The sequence below is a fragment of the Quercus suber genome, unplaced genomic scaffold, assembly GCF_002906115.3.
Source record: "Quercus suber isolate HL8 unplaced genomic scaffold, Cork oak 2.0 scaffold_272, whole genome shotgun sequence".
NCBI classification, from domain to species: domain Eukaryota; kingdom Viridiplantae; phylum Streptophyta; class Magnoliopsida; order Fagales; family Fagaceae; genus Quercus; species Quercus suber.
The window spans coordinates 195743-217844 of NW_027069728.1; the positions used below are offsets into that span (position 1 = coordinate 195743).

A 22102-nucleotide genomic window follows, 5' to 3' on the forward strand; every position below is an offset into this window, starting at 1 on the left:
GACTTTCCATTGGACAGTGGTTTTTGATGCTGTAACGTGCGTGTACCTTTAACGTTTTCTTTTTTTAGAAAAAAAAAAAAAAAACAATATACTGTGCTTTCCTGCTTGGATATGATTTATTAAAAAACGAAAAAAAATAAATAAATAAAGAAGAGGTTTTTGGATATGAGTAAGATACTCATCATTAAAAGTTTACCAAAAAAAAAAGACACTCATCATTAATGTGACTCATAACAAGAGAAATACTATGTTTATAATATCTTCACAATAACTCTTAAATAGTCGGATGTTAATTGTAGATGAAAAAGTAATTTCAAACTTTTAATAATGAATTCAAATTAAAATCAGTAATAACTTACCACCTAAAATTTGTTATGAAAATATTATAAACGAAACACTTCTTCTGTAATAATGAATAGGTATTAAACCCATCAACTAATCTAACCCAACACAACACTTTAAATTAGTTTTCATGAGTTGATAGATTCTCTTAAAAACACACAAATTGGAGTTGTTGACAAAACTTTCAATCTAAATAACCCATACCACGTTATTAATACTTTAAAAAAAAAATGTATATTTGTAATCATTTAGTTTAATTTGTTTAGTGTTTTAATATAACATTACAAGTTAAAGCCTAATGTTTATGTATTGATGTACCATTGAACTCGTCTTTGTAGGTTTGGATAAGTTAAGAGCATACAGCTGTGGGTTATTATGTGCCAGATTAGATAAGTAGAATTTGCTAATTTTTTTTTGGTAAGATAGAATTTGATAATTTAAGTGTTTCCAAAATGGTTTTGGTCATTCAAGTTCTCTCTCTCTCTCTCTCTCTCTCTCTCTTATTTTTATCAAATAGGGCTTGAGGCAAGGAACCGGAGATTTTGTTATCTGTTTGGTTTCTGTTTGGTTTGCGCATCCCACGTATGAATTTTCAGCGCTTTTTTTTTTTTTTTTTTTCAGCTGAATTATTTGACTTTTCAACCAATTTTCAGCCACATCAATGAGTTCTATACACTGTTCACGAGACTCACAAACTTTACTTTTCAACAATATTTTCATTAAAAATAAGTTTCACAGTACTATTCACACATTTAAAAATTATTTTGCTACAGTGTTTTCAATTTTTAGTTTTTAATTTCAACAAAATAAGTTCTATTCAAACAGACCTTTGAAGTCCTCGATAATCCACAATACACATCCCACCCCACCCAAAAAAGGGACAAGCACCCATGATTAAACATCGCCCCGCCCATAAACCCGTTTTCAAAGTCCTTGTTACACGTGCAAAACTTCTCAAATCCTATAAGACAACTTTGAATCATGCTAGTTACTATATACAACAAATTGCATTGCTTCTCAACATAAACAAGACCCCTATGCTGTCTTCACTCCAGTGTTTTGCAAAACACTCCCAACATTTACAAAGCTAGGATCGCACACCATGTCCATTTTCTCAATCACACATCACAATTGATCTCACTAAGATAAGCAGCAGACTAATCAAACTAGAAAAACACAACAAATAAATGAAAACATGGAAGAAGAAAGTAGAAATTGGAGAAGTTTTGATGAGAATGCAACACTTCCATCTATTTTGCTTCAAAAACAACAAGAATAAATAGCCTGTGATTTCCCAAAACCCACTGTATAGGTTACAAACTACCAAATAAGCTAACTATAGGGTAAATAAGAACCGCTCTTGTATGAAAAATGAGCAACTGAGATGGAAGCACGCTTCAGTTTGATTTTGTTGTGGATGAGCTGGAAGTAAACTAAAAACATCTGCCCAGTATATATACAAATCAGAATAGCAGATGATGGGAATTGTTTGTATCTAGTTACATCAGGGAGGCAAGCTAAAAGATTTACAATTAACATAAATTAGAACCCCCATACTTGGCCTTACTGCCTATTTTCATTCTCAGTTTCCTCTGGAGTGTTGTTCTTCTTCTCCTGATTCCCTCCAGAAGAACCAGTTTCTTCTGGATTGGTGTGTCTCTCCCGGTTGCCTCCAGGAGGACCAGAACGGGGTTTTCTGAAATATTTACCAATGAATGTTTCAGCAACATCTGGATACTTTCCCTTTATGAAGTTATCCAAGCATTTGCGGTAGGAAAAGTCTTCTTTACGACCATCAGTTGAGACAACGTAGAAGCACCGGCTTTCCTGGAAACTGCTGTGCCTGCTAACCTACATGTCGAGCCCAACATTATAGCAAACATCAATTATCATGCAACACAAATGCTAAATTACCAATCAAAGGAAAAAAAAAAAGGGGGGGGGGGGGGTGGTGTGGTGTTACTCCATTCTCAAGACCTACCAAAGACCTAAAATTTCCTTCCCTATTATTAAATAGAGAAACAATGCAAATTAGTCAAGTCAAAATCCATGTTTGCTAAGTCATCTGTTCTGGACTACAGGATTCATCCAACACTGCAGCATTGAAGTAAAACAGTCCACAAGCACAAATAAGATTTTCCAACTACACAATAGATGTGTCACCCCATTTCAATAATAAGCAAATTATATACATTTTCTGTTTAGAATAATGAGACACATCACTTCACCAGTTTGGGAGAACTCATCATGGAAACTCAATTATGGTAGATGTAAGATCACGAAGTATCAACTATTTTAGATCCATTTATTAAGTAGTACTGTAGTACAAACTTATCAACCAATTAAAGAAAAAGAGTAAGGATCACATGAAATCATTAGAGAAAATTTTGCAAGAAAATTATCCCCATGGTCTTGGACATTTTTACAAAAAGTAAAGTTAGACCAAAGAGGAAGGTCAGCCAAAAAAAAAAGGCACTGAGCAAAATATTAAATTTTGTAAAAAATTATGTTAAATTAATGTAAATTTGAGACATTGCATTCCTGAATGGTGTGGGAAAAAGTGACCAATAGTTTCCTGCAGTAACAAGATAATTATCCCTTGAATGTAACTCAAACCGCAAAACTATTACTCTTGTATATTGAATCATGGTTATGGCAATTCACCTCAGCTAGGTGGAGACTGGAGAGCATAGCTTTCCCCTATGTTTGTCCACCAATGCATTAAGAAGCCAATTGCACTGATTTTTAAATTCAATGCACATATTTGGTGTGCAAAAGGATTTCACTGTATACATGGTAGCTTGAAATCATTGGAAATAAAATAGGTAAGGATATTCTGTTTGGAAAACTTTGCCAGATCAAAAGATCTGTTTTTATTATAAATAATCACTTTTGAAAAGGCAAAACAAACAATAAACTCTCACATATCCAACAATAAACATCCAAAAATGTCCTGAATCCAATGTATCGTATAATGAGGACGGTATATTAAGGACAAAATTGCAAGAACACTGTTGTGAAGCATACCATGAAATGATCAATTCCAGCACCCATTTTCACTGCTTTATCTGGGTGATGGTTAAAAACATTATCAAGTACATAGGAATGATCCTCGGCTGACAGCGGGTCTCCATCATTGTACCTTCAGAAAATAACTTAAAATCAGAAGATGTCCATATGATGGGAATGGATCACATTTCAGGAAATGACCAAGTTAAAAAAAGAAATTAGATAGAGATCAAAGAGTAGAAAAATGAGGCATCAATGAAAGCTTCTGGATTTTATTTCTGGTTTAAAGATCCCATAATGAAGACCATAATTGCCAATGCACATTTACCTAAGGGGTAAGTGATACCACAAAAGTGGCTCCCAAGTGGGTGTGTGCCCAGCCAGTATCCTAAATGCACAAAAGGTATAATACTAAATATATATATATATATATATATATATATCAATAAAAACATAAAGTACAGTCAGCCTTTTAGCCTTGGGAAGAAGGGCTAAGCATGGAAACAGAGCACAAATGCAGGATACACCGTACATGATAAACAGCACACATTGCATCAAGCAACTTCAAAAAGTTATGCATTTAAATGATTAGAATGGTACCATGTTAGTTGCCTATAGCTTAAAAGAATAATGTACTGAGTAGTGCCTCTAATTCAGTTGTAAGAGTTTATGATTCACGGTTGTCAATAAAATTTTAAGCACGCCTCATTTGCCATCGTCCTCAACCTGGACTCTATTCAACTCCAAAGGAGAGATTTCCCTGAATAAACTGGTCCATTCTAATTGGACACAGAACATTTTATATGACAAGTAAATGCCAATATCCTTTGGTTACAGTTTTATTCATATAACTTGAAATGCAACTGTATCAATCATCCCATATTATCGAGTTGCTTAGCAACAAAGCACACATTGTTTAGAGCCATACAAGTATAAACCATAGAAAACATACCCAGTCCGATGCATTATTTTTCTGATAGTCTGCATAATCTGTTCAATTTCCACAAGAACGTCTTGTTCCTCAGAAGTGAACATATCTAATCGTTGTCTGGTTGCAGTAAATATTCCACCTGCACCAGCATCGTCATGAGTCCTTCCAGGTCCAGGTGATTTTGCAGGACGGTTCTTAGATTTCCATTCTCCATTATTTGTACCCCAACCCTTTGAACCTTCAAATCGGTTTTTCTTGAAGTGTGGTTCCACGCTTCCCCTGCCCCACTGATTATTATGTCTGTCACTTTCATTGCCACTACCAGCATTTGGTGAACCCCAACCATGCTTTGACTCATTCTGAGAGCCCCAACCTTGTGAAGATTCTGGTGACTTCACCTGCCCCCATGGATTACTATTGGCAGGTGAGTCAACATCCACGGTTAGGGATGAGTGTTCATCCCTACTCGAGTCTTCAGCAGTTGAAGAAGCCCAACCAGATGTTGACTGAACTGTCTCCTGTGTCAACTTCTTACTGGCAGGTGACTCAAAATCCACAGACTGGGATGGGTGTTCATCCCTAGTCCAGTCCTCACTAGATGTTGACTGAACTCTCTCCTGTGTCCGCTTCTTATCCCAATCAAAAGGCTCTGTGCTTCGGTCACGTAGAGGCTTCCCATCATTTCTGCAAGGCTGAGATTCATCACCAGCTCCACCCTTTTTCCCCCAAGGAGTTGCAGCTCCAGCCTTTTTCCCCCAAGGAGTTGCAGCATCCCAGCTGCAAGCTCTGGGAGAGTTCTCTTGAACTTTTGCAGAGACAAATGAATCTTGTGATTTATTGCCACCCATCCCCCAACCAGAAGAAACATTTTCTGAGGAGATGACATCACTTGCTTCAGCTTTCTTGGTCCCCCAAAGAGATGACACACTTTTTTCTGCAGTTTTTTTCTCCCAAGGCACTGAAACATCAGATCTGAAAGAATCATCTTTTTCTGAGATGACAACACCAGCTTCAGCTTTCTTGGTCCCCCAGCCAGATGATTCACTTTTTGCTGCAGTTCCTTTCTCCCAAGACGCTGCAACATCCCAACCATCAGATCTGAAAGAATCTTCTTGGGCTTTTGTGGAGATGATGTCGCGTTGTTCAGATTTAAGGGTCCCCCAATCAGATGAAACACTATCACCTGTTGTTCTTTTCTCACTAGTCCCCCAAGCTGGCACAGAATCCCAACCACCTGACCCAGCAGAATCCTCCTGCGGTTTCAAAGACGGGACATCTTGTTTTACAGCTTTGTCCCTTCCCCAATCATTTGTTGTTTTTTTATTGCCAGTCCCCCAAGCCGGCACAGCATCCCAACCTCCTGACCCAGCAGAATCCTCCTGGGGTTTCAAAGATGGGGAATCTTGTTTTACAGCTTTGTCCCTTCCCCAATCATTTGCTGTTTTTTTATCGCTAGTCCCCCAAGCTGGCACTGCATCCCAACCACCTGACCCAGCAGAATCCGCCTGGGGTTTCAAAGACGGGACATCTTGTTTTCCACCTTTGTCCCTTCCCCAATCATTTGTTGTTTTTTTATCACTAGTCCCCCAAGCCGGCACAGAATCCCAACCACCTGACCCAGCAGAATCCTCCGGGGGTTTCAAAGACGGGGCATCTTGGTTTTCAGCTTTGTCCCTTCCCCAACCAGACCATACATCACCCTTTCCTGTAGTTGTTCCTGCATTTTTATCAACATCCCATCCTCCACTAGAGCCTGAATTGAAAGCCGAAACCTTTTCCCAAGTTGATTCACCTGGCAGATTATCTAGACAATTCTCAAATTCAGCACTGTCTTCAAAGGATGGCTTATCAAAACTTGAGTTATGTTCTGGGGAGGGTTCCCACTCTGCATATTCATCTTCCAGCACAAGATCATCAACATCTACACCCAGACAGTCAGTATTTGATTCTTCTCCATTTGCACTTCCTCTCACCATATGTAGAAAGTTATAAACATCTATGCCACCCTCTTGATTCAATCCTCCCTGGAAAAGAAAACAATATCAAACAAATCTAGCAGTACCCCACAAAGTAAGTTAAAACAGTTGTAAAGACATTTGGAGAACTTTAAAATCATCAATACCTCCTTCTTGTCCCAGAGCACATCAAACCTAGAACCTGTACCCACTGCCACATGTTTACCCCAGGAACATGATGCAACAATGCTCGACAGAGAATCCACGTGACACTTCTCAGAAGCTCTTTCAAAACATCTTCTTGGTGTCTGAATCACATATGGGGCAAGGTGAAACAAAAAAATAATAACAGATTATCTTACAGGGAAGCATAAATGTAGTTTTTAAATTCTCAACTTGGATCGAAAATTATTTACTGGTTTTTCAAATCTTAGTTTAGATTGTTGTTAAGTTGCATTATTTTGTGCTCCAAACTCCAACAAACGATCCACATTGCTTCAAAAATCAGTAGTAACAGAAGTTAACATCAGAACACCAGCGGCATCAAAACTCTCTCTCTCACAATGAAATTCCCAGTTTCCTTTTCCCTCAGCTATTTACTTTTCTTTCTTGCTTCTTCTCCATTCTTTGCTTATTATTATTTTCATTAGTTTCTCACTCTCGGCTTTCTGCATCACCTACCTATTACACAAATTTAAACATTGCTGAAAACCTGCAATCTTCCTTATTTGTCTACAGGGTTGCAATATTGGGATGGCTAAATTAATATATTTTTTATGTCACTTATTTATTGTTGCAAACTTGGGATGTCTATATCTTTTGTAAATGAACAATTTTTTTTATTTAGCTTGGATACATATTCATGTACTTTTTGCAAGGAGTCAAACCTTGATCTTTACATTTTTAAATTGTGAGGGCTCCACCTTTAGAGCTATATTCAAAAGGTCTAACCTCTACCTTTCTTTTTGTTGACAAGTAACGTAAGAAATATTATTAGCCAAAGCCACTCCAAGTACACTGGAAATGTACTATAGAAAAAAAGGCTAAGTAACCTCTATCTTTTTTTCTTTTAGTTAATTAGCATAATTTATAAAATATTACAATTTTACGATCAGATCCTATATTCCAATCCAAAGAAACCACTTTGATCCAGTGATACTCAGTAGGATCCCAATTTTGACAAATGCTTGCATTAGAACTATACATATTTCAAATAATTCAAAACGAAAGCTATTACTTACAAAAAGTGTTGCTTCAGTAAACGGAGCTTGGACATTCAATGAGCGAGACAGTGCCTTATAACCAGCAGTATTGAAGCCAACCAAATTTCCAGCACATGTCATACTATTTGCCAAGAGAAGGAGATGCTCTTTCAGAACACCCTTTGCCACCATTGTCACCGATCTGGCCAGGCGCTGCACAATGAGCAACAACATATTAGTTGTTTCTCTTAGCGGAAAAAGGAAAGGAAAATAGAAAAATAAAAAATAAAAACAAAAAGCCGTTCCATTGAGCTGATAATTAGCATCAAAACCTAATGTGGAACAGTTCGTAAGGTGGTATAGGAAGTCTAAAAATACCTGAACTGCCTGATCAAAAGCACAAGAGATCCCAAGCAACTCCTGAGTTTGCTTGATTGCGTATGGTATGGAGCGCCTCGTGTCAATTAAATGAAGCACTGGAAGACACGAGTCCATAATGATCCTCCAAGCATCACCGGTACGCTTCACAACGGATTTCTCCAGAGTGACATCCACTGCCAGTTCGCCCTTGTGAGACTTACAAGGGCTTCTTATCCATGTTGTTGAATCTGGATTAATCCAGATTATGCTTGCCATGCAAATCCTGGGGTCACCTGCCCATTCAAAAGGAAGAGTACATCTCATTTCATATTCTAGATTCTATGGAATTCATAAAATATCAAGGCACAGCATATATGACCAATGAAATAAATACTTAGGCTGGACCTAATAAATCAAAGGTAAAGGTACATTATACAGTTTGGTATACAGGGAAACATCAATAGTTGTGGAACATATATGGAACCCTGGACTACGTTAAAATTCTAAAAACTTTTTCCATATTTGAGACTTCAGGATCACACTTTCAGAAGGTTTCCTTCTCAAAAATTTGCTTAAGTATCTTAGACTTTATTTTCTTTGGATCCAAGTTAGTAATTTTTTAGGTTTTAGTTTACTATTCAAACTAGGAGTCCTAATACTGCTAGTACAAGAAGAGGTCCTTATAAAAATTATGCACAATGTATTCAAAGGAGATGGAGTTGATTAACAAAATTTTAGTATTTTGAGCATAGACGCATGTTGGCCTTTATGGTTTCTTTTCTTACTCCTTTTCTCTTCTTTCATCGCTTTCCTTGGCATTGTTCACGGGTACTGTTCATACAGCCTCTAAAGACCCTAAAATTCTCTCTTACTCTTATTCTTTGCAATCCCAGATCAAACTCTTTCTTTTACCTATCAAAACCCTAAATTCCCACATACTTTATTCTACTACATAGTCATCAAACCACCTTCAAATTTCTATCACAATCCTAAAACCCCTCTTCAAAAATTCTAAAAGTAGATCTACGAGTTCTCCTAACCCCAAGCCCACCACAAACACACGTAGACACGTACCTCAGTTTGTCCTACGTCATTTAATCAGTTATGTAAACATTGACTAAGAGGGAAAATGTCTCAAGAATGTTTTTTTCACAAAAGAAACACACAAAAAACAAAATAGAAATCAGAAAAGCACAAAACTAATTTTATATATATATACACACACACAGAACTCTAAAAAAGACTATGATCTTAATGGAGTTTAGTCACCCTCATTTGCAGAGCACTTTGACATAAGGGAATAGAAAAACGTTTGAAAAATATGAATAAAACTGTTCTTACATCTGTTTCAGAGAATCCCTTCCAAACTAAAGAAAAAACTCTAGAGCATTCAATTCAAAGAAATTGAAAAGTAGCTTAAGAGCCTATTTAACCAAATTCAAGCATGACATTGACAATTAAAACTTTTCAACCCTCACAATTCCACAAGCACAGTGAAATTTTGAATAATGGAGAAAGCAGGAGTGAGTGAAGCAGAAGAAAAGCCATTTTGTATTTGTTTGTTATCCAGCACAGTTATTGCATATCAGCAGGAGAGAAAAATCATTTTTATTGACTAATATACATACATATATATATATATATATATAATTAGTTTTAAAACAAAATCATGATAACGAAACTATATTAAGAAAGAAAAACAGAACACAGGTTGCATGCACCTGAGCCTAACAATGACCAATTTTGAGGTAAAATCACGTACTCTACCATGTTCATATACAGGTACATAGCAGAATTCATGAAACTTTAAAACAAAAATCATGTAATAACAAACAGCTGCAATGAATTATACCTTTGATGATCGTCTCTAGAAGAACCGGAAAAATCATGTCAGCAAGGATATGTGAAGTATTCTCCAAATGAATATCACACATATCCTGCAACCAGAACATCAAGCATGGCATACCAGCGATTTCGTTTGCACAAGACTGCTGGAAGTAGCAACATTCACTGCCAAGAAAGACCATAAAGCAAAAGGTAACTTTTCACTCTTAAAGAGTTTCAGTATTATGCTAAATTGCAGTAAACATGTGGGTTAGAAGGGAATAAAATTGCACACACAAGGGCAAAAACTAAACCAAACATTTCATTAGTTTAAACCATGTAAACAACAAAAATGCTAGACCTAATATTACAAATTTACAACCAAGAGAGATAACATGCTTAGAGAGATTTTGAAACTTCTTTTCAAGCCAGATATTCATAGTCATTCTCATGGTGTCTATTCATAGAGAGATAACATGCTTATGGTGTCTATTACCATTTTCATATATCAGGTTTTAAGATATTCCCACACTTTATATTCTTTTTTGTTCCTTAAAAAGACCATCGGAAGCAATTACAAAATATGACAACAAAGCCATCAAAGAAAAAGGTGTCTCAGATAAACATTTCATTGTGATTCTTCTGCTGTTATAGAAGGATTCAACAATGATGGATAACAGATCAAAACAGCAATGAAAGAGTAGCTTCATGGGCTGTGATGTCATGTTAAAATGCAATAATGTGGACATTATTTACTTATTTACTTATCCAAAAAGATAATGTGGACAAGACCCAGAAAAGAAATGAGACAACGATTTATTAGTCTACTAGTGAAAAAGATTCACAACAAAGATCTACTATATTTGACGAATACAAAATGTTCAATCCCAAGGGTGGACATTCTGACTGCTAAATTGTTAGGATGCCAACAATGACAAAAAGATTAGTAGGTAGTTCTTTTTTTGGGGTTAAGGAAATGAACCTTAATTTAATAGGCCCACTAAGGGGCACACGCCATGAAACATGGTAAGTATACACATGAAACACCCTATAAAAAGAACTAATTTCTAAGATTTAAAATCTCCAGTCCCTTGCTAATCTGTTCAGGATCCATAGCCAACCCTAAAATTTTGAGACTAAGGCTTTGTTGGTGTTGTAGGTATATAAGGGGCAGAGGGGGCGGTGGGGTACAAACCCAAGGCACCAGACACCACAGAGGATGCTAATACCCCCGGGTAATGCTTGAACCTTAACCAATCATAAAAAGAAAAAGAAAAAAAAAAAAAAAGAGGTTCAAATCAAAAACTGATTTTTCACAACCTTCAGAAGTCAAGAAGTTACTCTCCCTCCACACATACCACATATGAACCTTACTAAAAAAAAAGTATTGGTGTATGTACTGATTCTACTTTGGAGCCAAAACAAAACTATCATGCTGACCTATAAAAGTTTAGATTTTAATCAAATTGTAACCATCAACCATAATGCTAATCTTCATCCTCCATTACAACATCAACAGGAAGCACAATGCATAGTCTGGTAGATTCGGATTCTTTGAAACTTCAAGAGATGGCCAAAGGCCAATACTTACAGGTTTACATTTTGGTATGACAAACATAAAATTCTTTGCAATAATTTTATATTACTGCACTGTATAAATAAATCAAAAAATATTAAAAATTTATCAATTAAAAAATGCAAGTTGAAGAAACTTCAAGAGATGGCCAAAGGCCAAAACTTACAGATTTACATTTTGGTATGACAAACATAAAATTCTTTGCAATAATTTTATATTACTGCACTGTATAAATAAATAAATAAATATTAAAAATTTATCAATTAAAAAATGCAACTTGAAGGAAGGAGGGGGAAAAGGGTCAAAGTAAGCAAAAGCTGTTTAAGCCTCCCCCCCCCCCCACCCCCCCCCCCCACCCCCCCGGGCGGCAGGCACCCCACACCATGTAAGCAGTTTTCCTAGTCATCTCAAAAAGCACATTGCAGAAAAAAAATAAACCTTAAATTTAATGACCATATGGCAAATTTATTATGTGATTACAAGTTAATTGAGACTAACCTGAAAGATAGAGCCGTCCTTTTAAAAACACGAGTAACTTTCTTCTTCTTCCTGAATGAATTAATAGTCTCTTGGCACTTTTGAAGAACCTCATGCATACTAATGTTCATATCTTTCAACATTTTCTGTTCAACAAATCTCAAGTTACTCACCAAAAGAATAATCGCAAAACAGCAAGCAACAGCAACTTCAATTGTAAAATATACTCCAGAGTAATAAACAAGTTAAAAGCAAATGCACCAACCTCATTTAGATGGACATGACCAATCAGGCCTGCATCAATCTCTAAACCTTCTGATACAGTTCGATGCCCCTTATATCTGCATGTAAGAAGCACAACTATCAGTACTTTGATGGAGTTCGAATTAAATTGAACAGGAAAAAAAATTTTGGAGTATGACAAATTGTAAGAGAGAGGGGAGATTGCATTGTATGTTGGTACTAAAAAGAGCACCATATTGTCATAGAAAAAAGAGAACAAATCAAATAAAATGGGATCTGTCATACACAGGATGTGAACAAGCAATTCCTCCCACTATGTTCTCACTGAAATTTAACCATAAAGACAATTAGCAAGCAAAGAACTCAATCGCACATCTTTTTTGAGGATGACCATCTCTTGCAATTTTCATTTTTTCTACAGACATTTAGAACCTGCTCAAACAAAGCTGCTCAGTGGAAGAATTGATTTGTAATACACACTTATCACAATCTCTATTTTACATCCAATGCAATATTTATATATTTGATATGATGCATGGACAGTAAAGTGACCATTATGGGGCAAAGCAAACTTTTAGAACTTCTTTTCACTGGATAGAGGTTAGAAAAGAATGACTAAAGAAGAAGATGAGGGAAAAGTATGACACAGAAACATCACTCAGTGAGAATCCAAGCTCTTTAAAATTCACATAGTGAGACGCATCTTAGATAATGATTGTACAGCTTAACTTGACAAACATTCCTCCAAAGTGGCCTTTCTAATTCCGGACTTGTTTCCTACCAAAAGGGTCACTTGCTGACTTGGTTTAAGCATGTGAGCAGAAACAAGGGAAGAAATGAAACTATCTGCAAATTATATTTGTGGCACCAGCACAGATTGATGCAGGAAAGAGAACTTAAATCTACTGCTGATTGATAATAGCCCAATCCTAGAGTCCTATCTCATCTTCCAAATAACAAATAAATTTTAACCATCTAATTTCATTTAGAGTCACATGCTAGTTACTCCCCCTTTTGAAATGCCAAAGGAATAATAATAATCAAAACAAAACATAACATAGATTCATAAAAGACTAGTCTTGTAATAGCGAAGGGGCTGACGAAATGGACAAGTGTGCATACATTCCTTCGGGATTAAATTCTCTTAAATCACACATACAGTAAGGCAAAGAGTGGAAACAAAATGAATGCCGAACAAATGCCTAATTGGTTAACTAAGGCCATGCTCACCTTTAATGGACGCACTAGTGACTAGACCCTCCAGATCATTTGACTCAATAAAGGTCAACAAAACTTGATCACAGATATATAAGAACTTAGGCAGATAAAGGAACAGATCCAGATATCAATTACAGCACATGTGAGACAACCAAGGGTCAACAAAACTTCATCACAGATATATAACAAGTTAGGCAAATGAAGGAGCAGATCCAGATATCAATTACAGCACATATGAGACAACCAAGGGTCACACGACTTTCAAAATTTATAGCTTCTACTTCACAAAATTTGTATTATAGGGAATGACATAAATGATCATCTTTTCTTGGATCCAACTTTAAGACCAATACACTTATATATAATACAAAAATAACATATCAACTAACAACATAATCAAAAATGAGCATAGATTTGAGCCATATTTTACATGCATAGGAAAATGCATAGATATGTAACGGAAGATAAATAAGTAACAAAAGGCACCAAATGTAATGGCAAAACATACTCAATCAGGAACTCAACCGCAGAATCTTTAAGGCTGACTTTCTTCAATTGATTCTTTACTAAATATGCTGCTTTTTCTCGGCAATACTTTCTCCCACAACCACAATCATTCAAATACAATATTACTCGGCGGTCAATAAGTTCATTTTTAAAATTGACTTTGCAAAGCAGTATTTCCTGAAGAGGGAAAAGTAAATAAAAATATGAGTGTACAATTATGAGAGACAACTATGCACTTGCTATAGAAGAAGCAAAGAAAAGATGAATAATATCATATGCACCAGCCAAAAATTTAATACCTTCATCAGCTCCCATGAGGAATTGCTGCTTGGAGTAGCATCAAGAACTGCCTTATAAGCAGGATTCGACATCGCTGTTGCAGCTAAGACACCAACAGGTTCCCCAGCAGGAAATAAATTCTGAGGCTTATTTTTATCCTTTACTCCATACTCAAATTGGATTATAGAATTGCTACTAACATTTCTGACAGTGCCATCATAACAAATAACAACATCTCGAAGGATGGCCATTAAGTTTTTAAATAAAGTACCAGGTTCAGTCAGTCCTCTCGATGAGCGAACAATAATTTCTCTTGTAGATATTGAATGAACCATCTCCTCATATGGATCTAACCCATGAAAAAAACAGCTTTGAATCAATCCATATTCTGCAGAAGGGTAGTCAACTCTAACAGAAGAATATTTTCCATTAAAAAGGGAGGCCACATCTTCAATCAATGTCTTGGAATAGAATTTTCCCTTATCAGAAAGTTGCAGGCCCAGGAACCCAATTTGTTGCACTACCTTGTTAATAGCTGAATCACTTTTAGAGTCAATTAACTCACCCAATGAAGATGACTTTAGAATAAAATTTGTAACTGGCGCTTTCACAACTTTGATGTGATTCTCCAGTTGCAACTCCACCGTCTCATTGTATGTAGACCTTAGGTCATACAGCAAAGGAGAAATATCCCGAATATTCTTTTGAATTTCTTGTATGGCCTCCCCGGATATGGAAAAATCATCCAAGCCAACACTGAAACCATCTGCAAATATGTTTTCCATCAACAAGGGCTGTAGAGAATTAAAAAATTTTAATACTTCTTCAGGACCCTTCTCAGAGAAAATAGCAGTAACAATTTCATTCACCAAAGAGGATATTACATCTCTATTGAAGTCAAATTTTAACACGTCACTTTGACTAATCAAGTATCTTTCTCCAACACAGTCAAAATGAGCAGGCAAAGCAGTCTGTAACATTTGTACAGCAGTCCAATGAGGGGCACCAGAATGAGCCTTCAACAAAGCAGGACGAGGCAAAGAAGATGAAGCAAACATGGCCAATTGCTGAGCTGCAGCTCTGGGTAAGAAATATGTCTTAAACATCGTCTTTAGAGACAACAATGAGTCTGTGGTCAGTTGCAAGTTGAGGTTGCCACTGTGAGAGCTAAGCAACTGTTTATCCACAGAAAAAAGCTCCAAAACTTCTGCTTTTGCGGCAAGAGACTGAGGATAAAATAAGTGAATGCAGTCACCATCAAAATCAGCACCTAAGGGCCCGCAAATAAGCGGGTTTATCTTCACCGTATGATCATCATGAACATACACCGCAAGAGCTTGCAAGGAATGCTTGTGAGTAGTTGGTGGCCTATTAATGAAGACAAAATCCCCATCCATTATCCTCCGATGAACCACTTGACCAGGCCTCAGGAAAGTATGCCCTTTTGAGCCCTCCCTCAGTGAATATGTTGATAACCCATCTCTAAATGTGAGACATAACTTGTTATCTACCAGCTCTTGTAGATAGTTCATGTTGTGCACATTAACCTTCTCCTCAAATGTAATTCTTTGTGCAATCTCAAATGGGATACCAATCTCATTGACCCTTGTATAAGCATCACCAGTAACCACAGTGCGAGAAGAGAAGCCTGAACCCTTTCTGATGAACAATGTTCTTATTTTCTCAAGCCATGCTTTTGTTGAAGAATCATTGGACTCCTTGCTAACCCCGAATCGTGTATCTATATCACGAGATGCTTTTGCAGTACCCCTAACTTGTAGATACTGATTAACTGCTACTTGCAAATCATTAGCTTCAACTTCATGAGATTGAAAATTTGGTGTACCAGATCTTGAACTTTTGATAATTTCAACTTGCCTGAGAACTTTCTTGAGCATTGATATAGAAGGATCCTGGAATAAAACAAGACACAAATGCTTGTAGACTGAGAATTCAACCTCAGACAAAATAGGTGACAAAAAAAAAAAGGTCCACTGCTAAGATTTGCTTCTTTTTTAAATTTAAAATAGAGATATATTTCTTTAAATTAGCACAACATGGGCTGCAACCCTAGAACACAGGAATCAAGATGTATAAAAGAGAAACACGCAAAACAAAATTAAGATCTAAAATTTAAAAGAACTAGGAACTCCAAGAAGTTTGTGGAATAGAGTGACCAAGTAGCCGTCATCCAATCATAGAGAGACCTTAAAAACAAAAGCTTCAATCTCACTAGCAGTAACCCTCCTCAAAATTGAGCAAAATCCTCTCTCCAAATACTAAGACATTAAACACAAAAGAATTGTAAGATTTGCTTATAATTTGGCTTACCGAAGACATGACACTAACACCATCAGAAATTTCTGGCACAGACAAACAGTTTGGCGGGACGGGCAAGTATTGCAGGATATATCCATCTTGAGGGAAATACCCCTTCGCAGAAAGCTTTTTTCTAGTCTCTGCAGGAATTCTTTTGAGCATTTCCATTACCTGTTAGTTATTTACACATGTACAAGAGGCAATATCAAGTTGCAGCACAAGTCTAGTTAACAGATATCACAATCAACAGAAAACCACAGCATTTTCTAATATTCATATGATTTACACAACATGCTTTCTCTTCTCATATCTAATACCTCTACTAAACAACACATTTGTCCCAATCACTAATAATTGAAAACATCATTTAATAGGTGGGATACTTCAAAATATATTCTAAAGTTCAGCCAACTTATACATCCATCAAGATAAATGAGTGAAAATTTTATTCCAAGCCAATCCTCAAAGCCAAAACATTTCACAAAAGCATTAGGCAGACCATGGCCTAAACATGGCATAAATTTAAGTCAAACTAACAACCTAAGAAAATAAGATGGTAATATCACCAAATTACCATGATTAGAAATGTGAGCCAAAACTACAAATAGTATTAGCACGAACATGCAATTCATAGTTTGCAGTCTAAGACAATAAGATGATTACATCACCAAATTACTGTCTTTAAAACAAAAGAGTAGCTATTTATGTCATTCAAAAACAATGTTACTAGTACAATACATGCAATAAAAAATAAGTCATAAGATGATGACGTCTCCAAATTTCTGAGATAAGAACAGATGAGTACCAATAGATGTGTGCGAAAAAACACAAGCAGTACTAGAACACTGCAACATGGAGAATGGTGTAAAACTCAAGGCAGAACAGCAATTTTAACCACGAATGCAAAAATGATAAAACAATAGCAGATAAGAAGTCAATTTAAATATATAAGACCTCCTCCTACATTTATCAACTAGGCCCCAAAAAAATACATTATAGTGTCACTGTAACAAGCAAAAATCAAACACAACTAAGAGTAGGAACCAAACCTCACAAGGAAGCAAAGTTCGACTTAAGTCATCACCATAGCGAAAACCATATCTTTCCAAAAATTTCCAGAAATCCTCTCCTCTTGTCCTTTGTGGCAGCTTCAGTTCCAAGTAACAAGCACCTTCCTTTTTAACCTCTTTAATAGAAACTTGTGAAGCTTCCTAAACAAGGAAAAAAATAGATTTAAATGCACAGAACAATATTATCAGAAAAGTTTTCAAATCTATACAAATAAGCACTGCTAGAAAGACCAAATTTTAAACAATCTTAGGACAAAAAAGTGGTCTACAAGAAAGGTTGTTACAAGGTAAGGAGACAGTTCTAACTTCTAAGTTTAAGATGCTACAGACAGAATCAAAAACCAACCCCAATCCCTTTATAAACCCCAAATTAGCTTTATCTATCAATTTTTAGTACTTTCATTCATCTCATAGCTTACCAATTGATGTCGATGAATATAAAATAAATTAATAAAATAAGAAAAGAGAATGGGAATATAAGAAATTTATACATGGCTTACTTCAATCATTCATATTAATAACCAAGCCATGGTGTCTTGAAGTTCAAGCAACATAGCTCAACAAAGGCTTCACTCAACTTTAAAGAACCATAGACAGTATTAACTGCACCAAAGGATATGGCAACAACATCTTAAGGACCCATCCTTTATTTTTGGGTAATTAACACCCAACCGATGAGTCTTGAACCCAAAACCTCACCCTCCACCTTGCTCTTGCAAGGGGAGAAGGTGCCAATTGAGCAATCACTCACTAATATCTTTAGGACCCATCTATAGGGCAAAGAATTATGATCATATATGATATGAACCAAAGACCATAACTTAAAGTCATCTCTTCTCACTAAAAAGAAGGTTCATCAGTCATCCAAATGGGGAAAGTTCTTTGATCGCTAAGACATGATGTCAGAGCAGTGACATAAAAATTAATACAAAATGGCAAGAATAAAATAACGCATATCTACCAACATGGAAAATATAGTACCATCATTTGATACTCACCTCACAACATGAAGCTAACAATCTTTCTGCAAGACCAGGAGTATTCTTGGCCGGAAACTGAATGGTACAATCAAGCATATAAAAGTACAAGGTCAGAAATTGTAAAATCTCAAACAAAAGGTGCATCACAACTGATTTACAAAATAACAAAGGATTGAAAATCAAGATACAGAGTAAATATCAATTCTTTCTTGACAAGATATTAACAAACAAGAGAGTCATGAGTTCCAAAGCAGGGGGTGTCATGAAATATGTTGAAAATGTCAAAACATTGCACAAAAATTAATGTTTCCCAGCTTATATATTTAGAGATAATAAAATTAAGGGATACAAAATAAAAATAAAAATAATTATAAGTAACAAATAAATTTTTTTTTTGGGTAAAATGCAAAACTGATCCTCTAAGTTTCTTCAGATTTCATTTCAGTCCTCCAACTTAGTTTTTGTTCATTTTAGTCCTCTAACTTTCAAGTTTATTCAATTAAGGCTTTTCCATCAACTTTTGTTATATGCTGTGGTTAATTTTTCAATTTTATAAATTTTTCTTCAAATTTTTTAAATTAAAAAAGCTCAATTAATGATTGAAAAATATTCTTTAGATTTTTTTTTCAAAAAATTTTAACAAAAGTTAATGAAAAAGCCTTAATTGAATAAATCTAAAACTTAGAGGACTGAGATGAATGAAAGTAAAATTAGAAGACTGAAATGAAATCTGAAGAAAGTTAGAAGGTTAGTTTTGCATTTTAGCCTCTCTCTTTTTTTCGGAAAGGTAACTTAAAAGATTTTATTAGAAAAAGAAAACAGGCCACGTACACAGGAAATGTACTATAACGACATCAACATCAATAACCCAAATTACAATGATCAAACAAAACTAGAAGGGAAAAACAAGAAAAGGTAGGCAAAACTAAACACCATGCAAGAAGAGTAAGAAAGAAAAAAAGACTTAAACGCAAGAGGAGACCATTCAAATCCCTCAAAGCTTCTAGTAATATTGTAATTACTTAAAAAGATAATACTATAATTACAAAGAAAGAAAGAATATTCAAAATAGATTTTAATAGGCAAGGCTTCTTGACAAAAGCACTTCATTTCTTAGCAGAAAAGTGAAAATAAAACAATGAGCTCCTTTATATTCCCTTAATCAACAAAGAGAAAAGACTCAGAGAACAAGTAAAATTAAATTTGCGTCAAGTCTCTGCTTCACATACAGAATCAGGAGATAAAAAGGAGCCCTCAAGTCATACCTTGCTTTTTTTAATTTTTAAGCATTTTAGGCACAATAAGCTCAGCATTTTCTTCAGTTCACTAACATGGCTGGGATGATATATTGGTATAGGCATCTCAATATATCCAAAATGCCCTGAAAGGAACATAATGAACAAGACTCAGTTACTTTTTATAACACATGCAAATGAATGATTATCAGCATGCCATACATTTTAACATTTAACAGTATCCTATCATTTTTACACAAGATAACAAGGTAGACAAACGCTTACACACCTTCACACTTCCCAGCTTCAGATGTGCCACAGGATTCACATTTCCCAAATTCCAGGGGCAAGCCAAGAAAGGGATTTGCAAGTTGGCTGGCATGGCTAATGGGACAGTCACTGATGGATGCTGTACACTATGAAAACATTGTAACAACAAATGAGAAATTGACCCAGTAATTTGGTAAATGGTTCAAAGTCTAATTCTACTTACGATTTCTTGACGAGTGGCCAAGCCAAATCTTATCCCCAAAACCTCCCCATCTAAAAAACTAGTAGAGGCAATTTCTTCCATCTATTTCAGGATCTGTGAAGCCAACATTGTTAATGGAAGCAGATGTCAAAAGGTAAACAAAATGAGATCACTCGCGGACAGTAAACAAGACCATAACAGAAATAAAATTGAAAGAAAAAAAGAATAATCTTCCAGGAACTTTCAGTGATGTTGAGTAAGTATATAATATCAGTATTTGTTTAGCTCAGCACCAGTTTACAATTTTCCTAGCTTTATAAAAATAAAAACTTAAAAATTCTCAGAATTTTTTCATTACTTATCAAAATGCCGTCCTATTATATAGTTTATAGTTGTGAAATAAATAAAAAGGAATGGCAAGATTACACTTTCACAAGTGAAATCCAAGTATCAGTACAGTATACCAAAAAAGCCTGAAACAACATTTTAGCAAAACTGAACAGAATAAATAAATAATTAAATATAAGCAAAAAAGGGAATAAATTTAGTCAACGTAAAGGCTTGGTTTTGGCTTCTGAGAAAATGGATGAAAATTCTTTTCATCTAGTGCCCTTTTCCCCCCTAATTTTTAGGCAAAAACCAAAACCCAACAACAAAAAAAGAAGGAAAAAATAATCACCACTTTCTTTTCCCTCCATTTTCTCAGAAGCCAAACACTTCAAAAAAAAAAAAAAATCAACATGCATGCAAGGAAGAACAAAATTACCTGAAGAAGCCAAACACTTCAAAAAAAAAAAAAAATCAACATGCATGCAAGGAAGAACAAAATTACCTGTCTTGAGTCGTTGGTATACTTGAAGCTGAGATTTTGCTCACAAAACCCTAAATTAAAACCAAACAAAAAGTCAAAAACACACACAACAAAATGGTGAAATATATATACACACGGGTTTAGACAGTGACAGTCAAACAAAGAGGTAAGAGAAACTAAAAAGCCTCCGTTTGGTTCCCGAGAAAACCCAACAGGGAGAAAAAAATAAGGAAATGAACACAAACCCATCAATGTGCTAACTTTTCCACTCTCCAACACACAACAACAAAACACAATGCCCCAAAAAATTCCCTCATTTTCCTTCTGACTTTCTCAGCAACCAAACAGAGGAAAAAAAGTGAAAACCCAGAAATGCAAATGAGCTGAAAAATGAAAAACTCACCACAGATTTTCACTCTCTCTTCCCTTAGAATTTCTGGGCTTTCATCAAAAACCCTAAATTTTACCCCCCTAAAATGCCAACAGAGAGAGACATATTAGGGGTTAGAGTGAGAGCGAGAGAAAGAGAGTGAGAGTGTGAGCTGAGAGAGAGAAGAAATTGTGAGAAACAGAAAAAATGTTTGGCCTTTTTGTATTTGTAGTACAAAACAATAACAAAAGCAAATATTTTGAGGGAGTGGTTGTTTCCAATATGGCTGTGTTTGGATTTGTGTGCTCTTTTTTGAACAAGTAGAGAGAGAGAGAGGGGAATAACTAATTGAGTAATTAGCTTTTTGCATGAATGAAATTAGTATTTAGGTGTTTTAAACAAATTAGATTGAAATTTATGATTGGTTTTTTTTTTTTTTTGGGGAGAAAAATAGGTTTGTGATGGATTAATTAGGTGTTAAAACTTTTTCTTTATTAGCATTATTTCAAGTCCAATTTCATAATTTGTTTGTTGACTTGTGCGACTGTGAATAGTTAATGAAACGTCATTAGTTTATACAATTATAGTAAACAAAAAGTGTGCTCTTTTTTGAAGAGAGAGAGAAAGAATAGGAGGAATTACCAATTAGCTTTTGCATGAATGAAGTTATAAATAATTAGGAGTTTTTAAAAAATTAGATTGAGATTTGAGATTGATATATTTTTATTTCGTGAAGAATAGATTTGAGACGAAATAATTAGGGGGTTAAACTATTTTTTGTTAATATTGTTTCAGGTCCAATTTCATAATTTGTTTGCTGACTTGTGCGACTATGAGTAATCAATGAAACGTCATCAATTTATAGACTCTATATAATTGTAGTGAATAAAAAGTGTGCTCTTTGGAAGAGAAAGAGGAATTA

General features: G+C 35.4%; 1 protein-coding gene across 2 annotated transcripts; it reads right to left on the reverse strand.

Moving 5' to 3' along the window:
• Positions 1–1566: 1566 nt before the first annotated feature.
• LOC111984290 (DNA-directed RNA polymerase V subunit 1) lies at positions 1567–21432 on the reverse strand. Of its 2 annotated transcripts, none has more exons than XM_024015911.2 (19): positions 21214–21432; positions 20832–20881; positions 20021–20113; positions 19817–19943; positions 19558–19673; positions 18311–18367; positions 17292–17453; positions 16255–16413; positions 13944–15836; positions 13646–13821; positions 11942–12017; positions 11698–11822; positions 9652–9809; positions 7818–8092; positions 7479–7652; positions 6405–6545; positions 4304–6306; positions 3370–3484; positions 1567–2193 (listed from the first exon to the last, which is right to left on the reverse strand). In XM_024015911.2, exons 3-19 carry the CDS (start codon positions 20099–20101, stop codon positions 1906–1908), a joined length of 6126 nt encoding a protein of 2041 aa, XP_023871679.2. In that variant the 5' UTR covers positions 20102–20113; positions 20832–20881; positions 21214–21432; the 3' UTR covers positions 1567–1905. The 2 variants fall into 2 exon arrangements, with proteins under 2 accessions (XP_023871679.2, XP_065637673.1); XM_065781601.1 differs by lacking the exon at positions 21214–21432 and adding an exon at positions 21056–21190.
• Between the last annotated feature and the right edge of the window lie 670 nt (positions 21433–22102).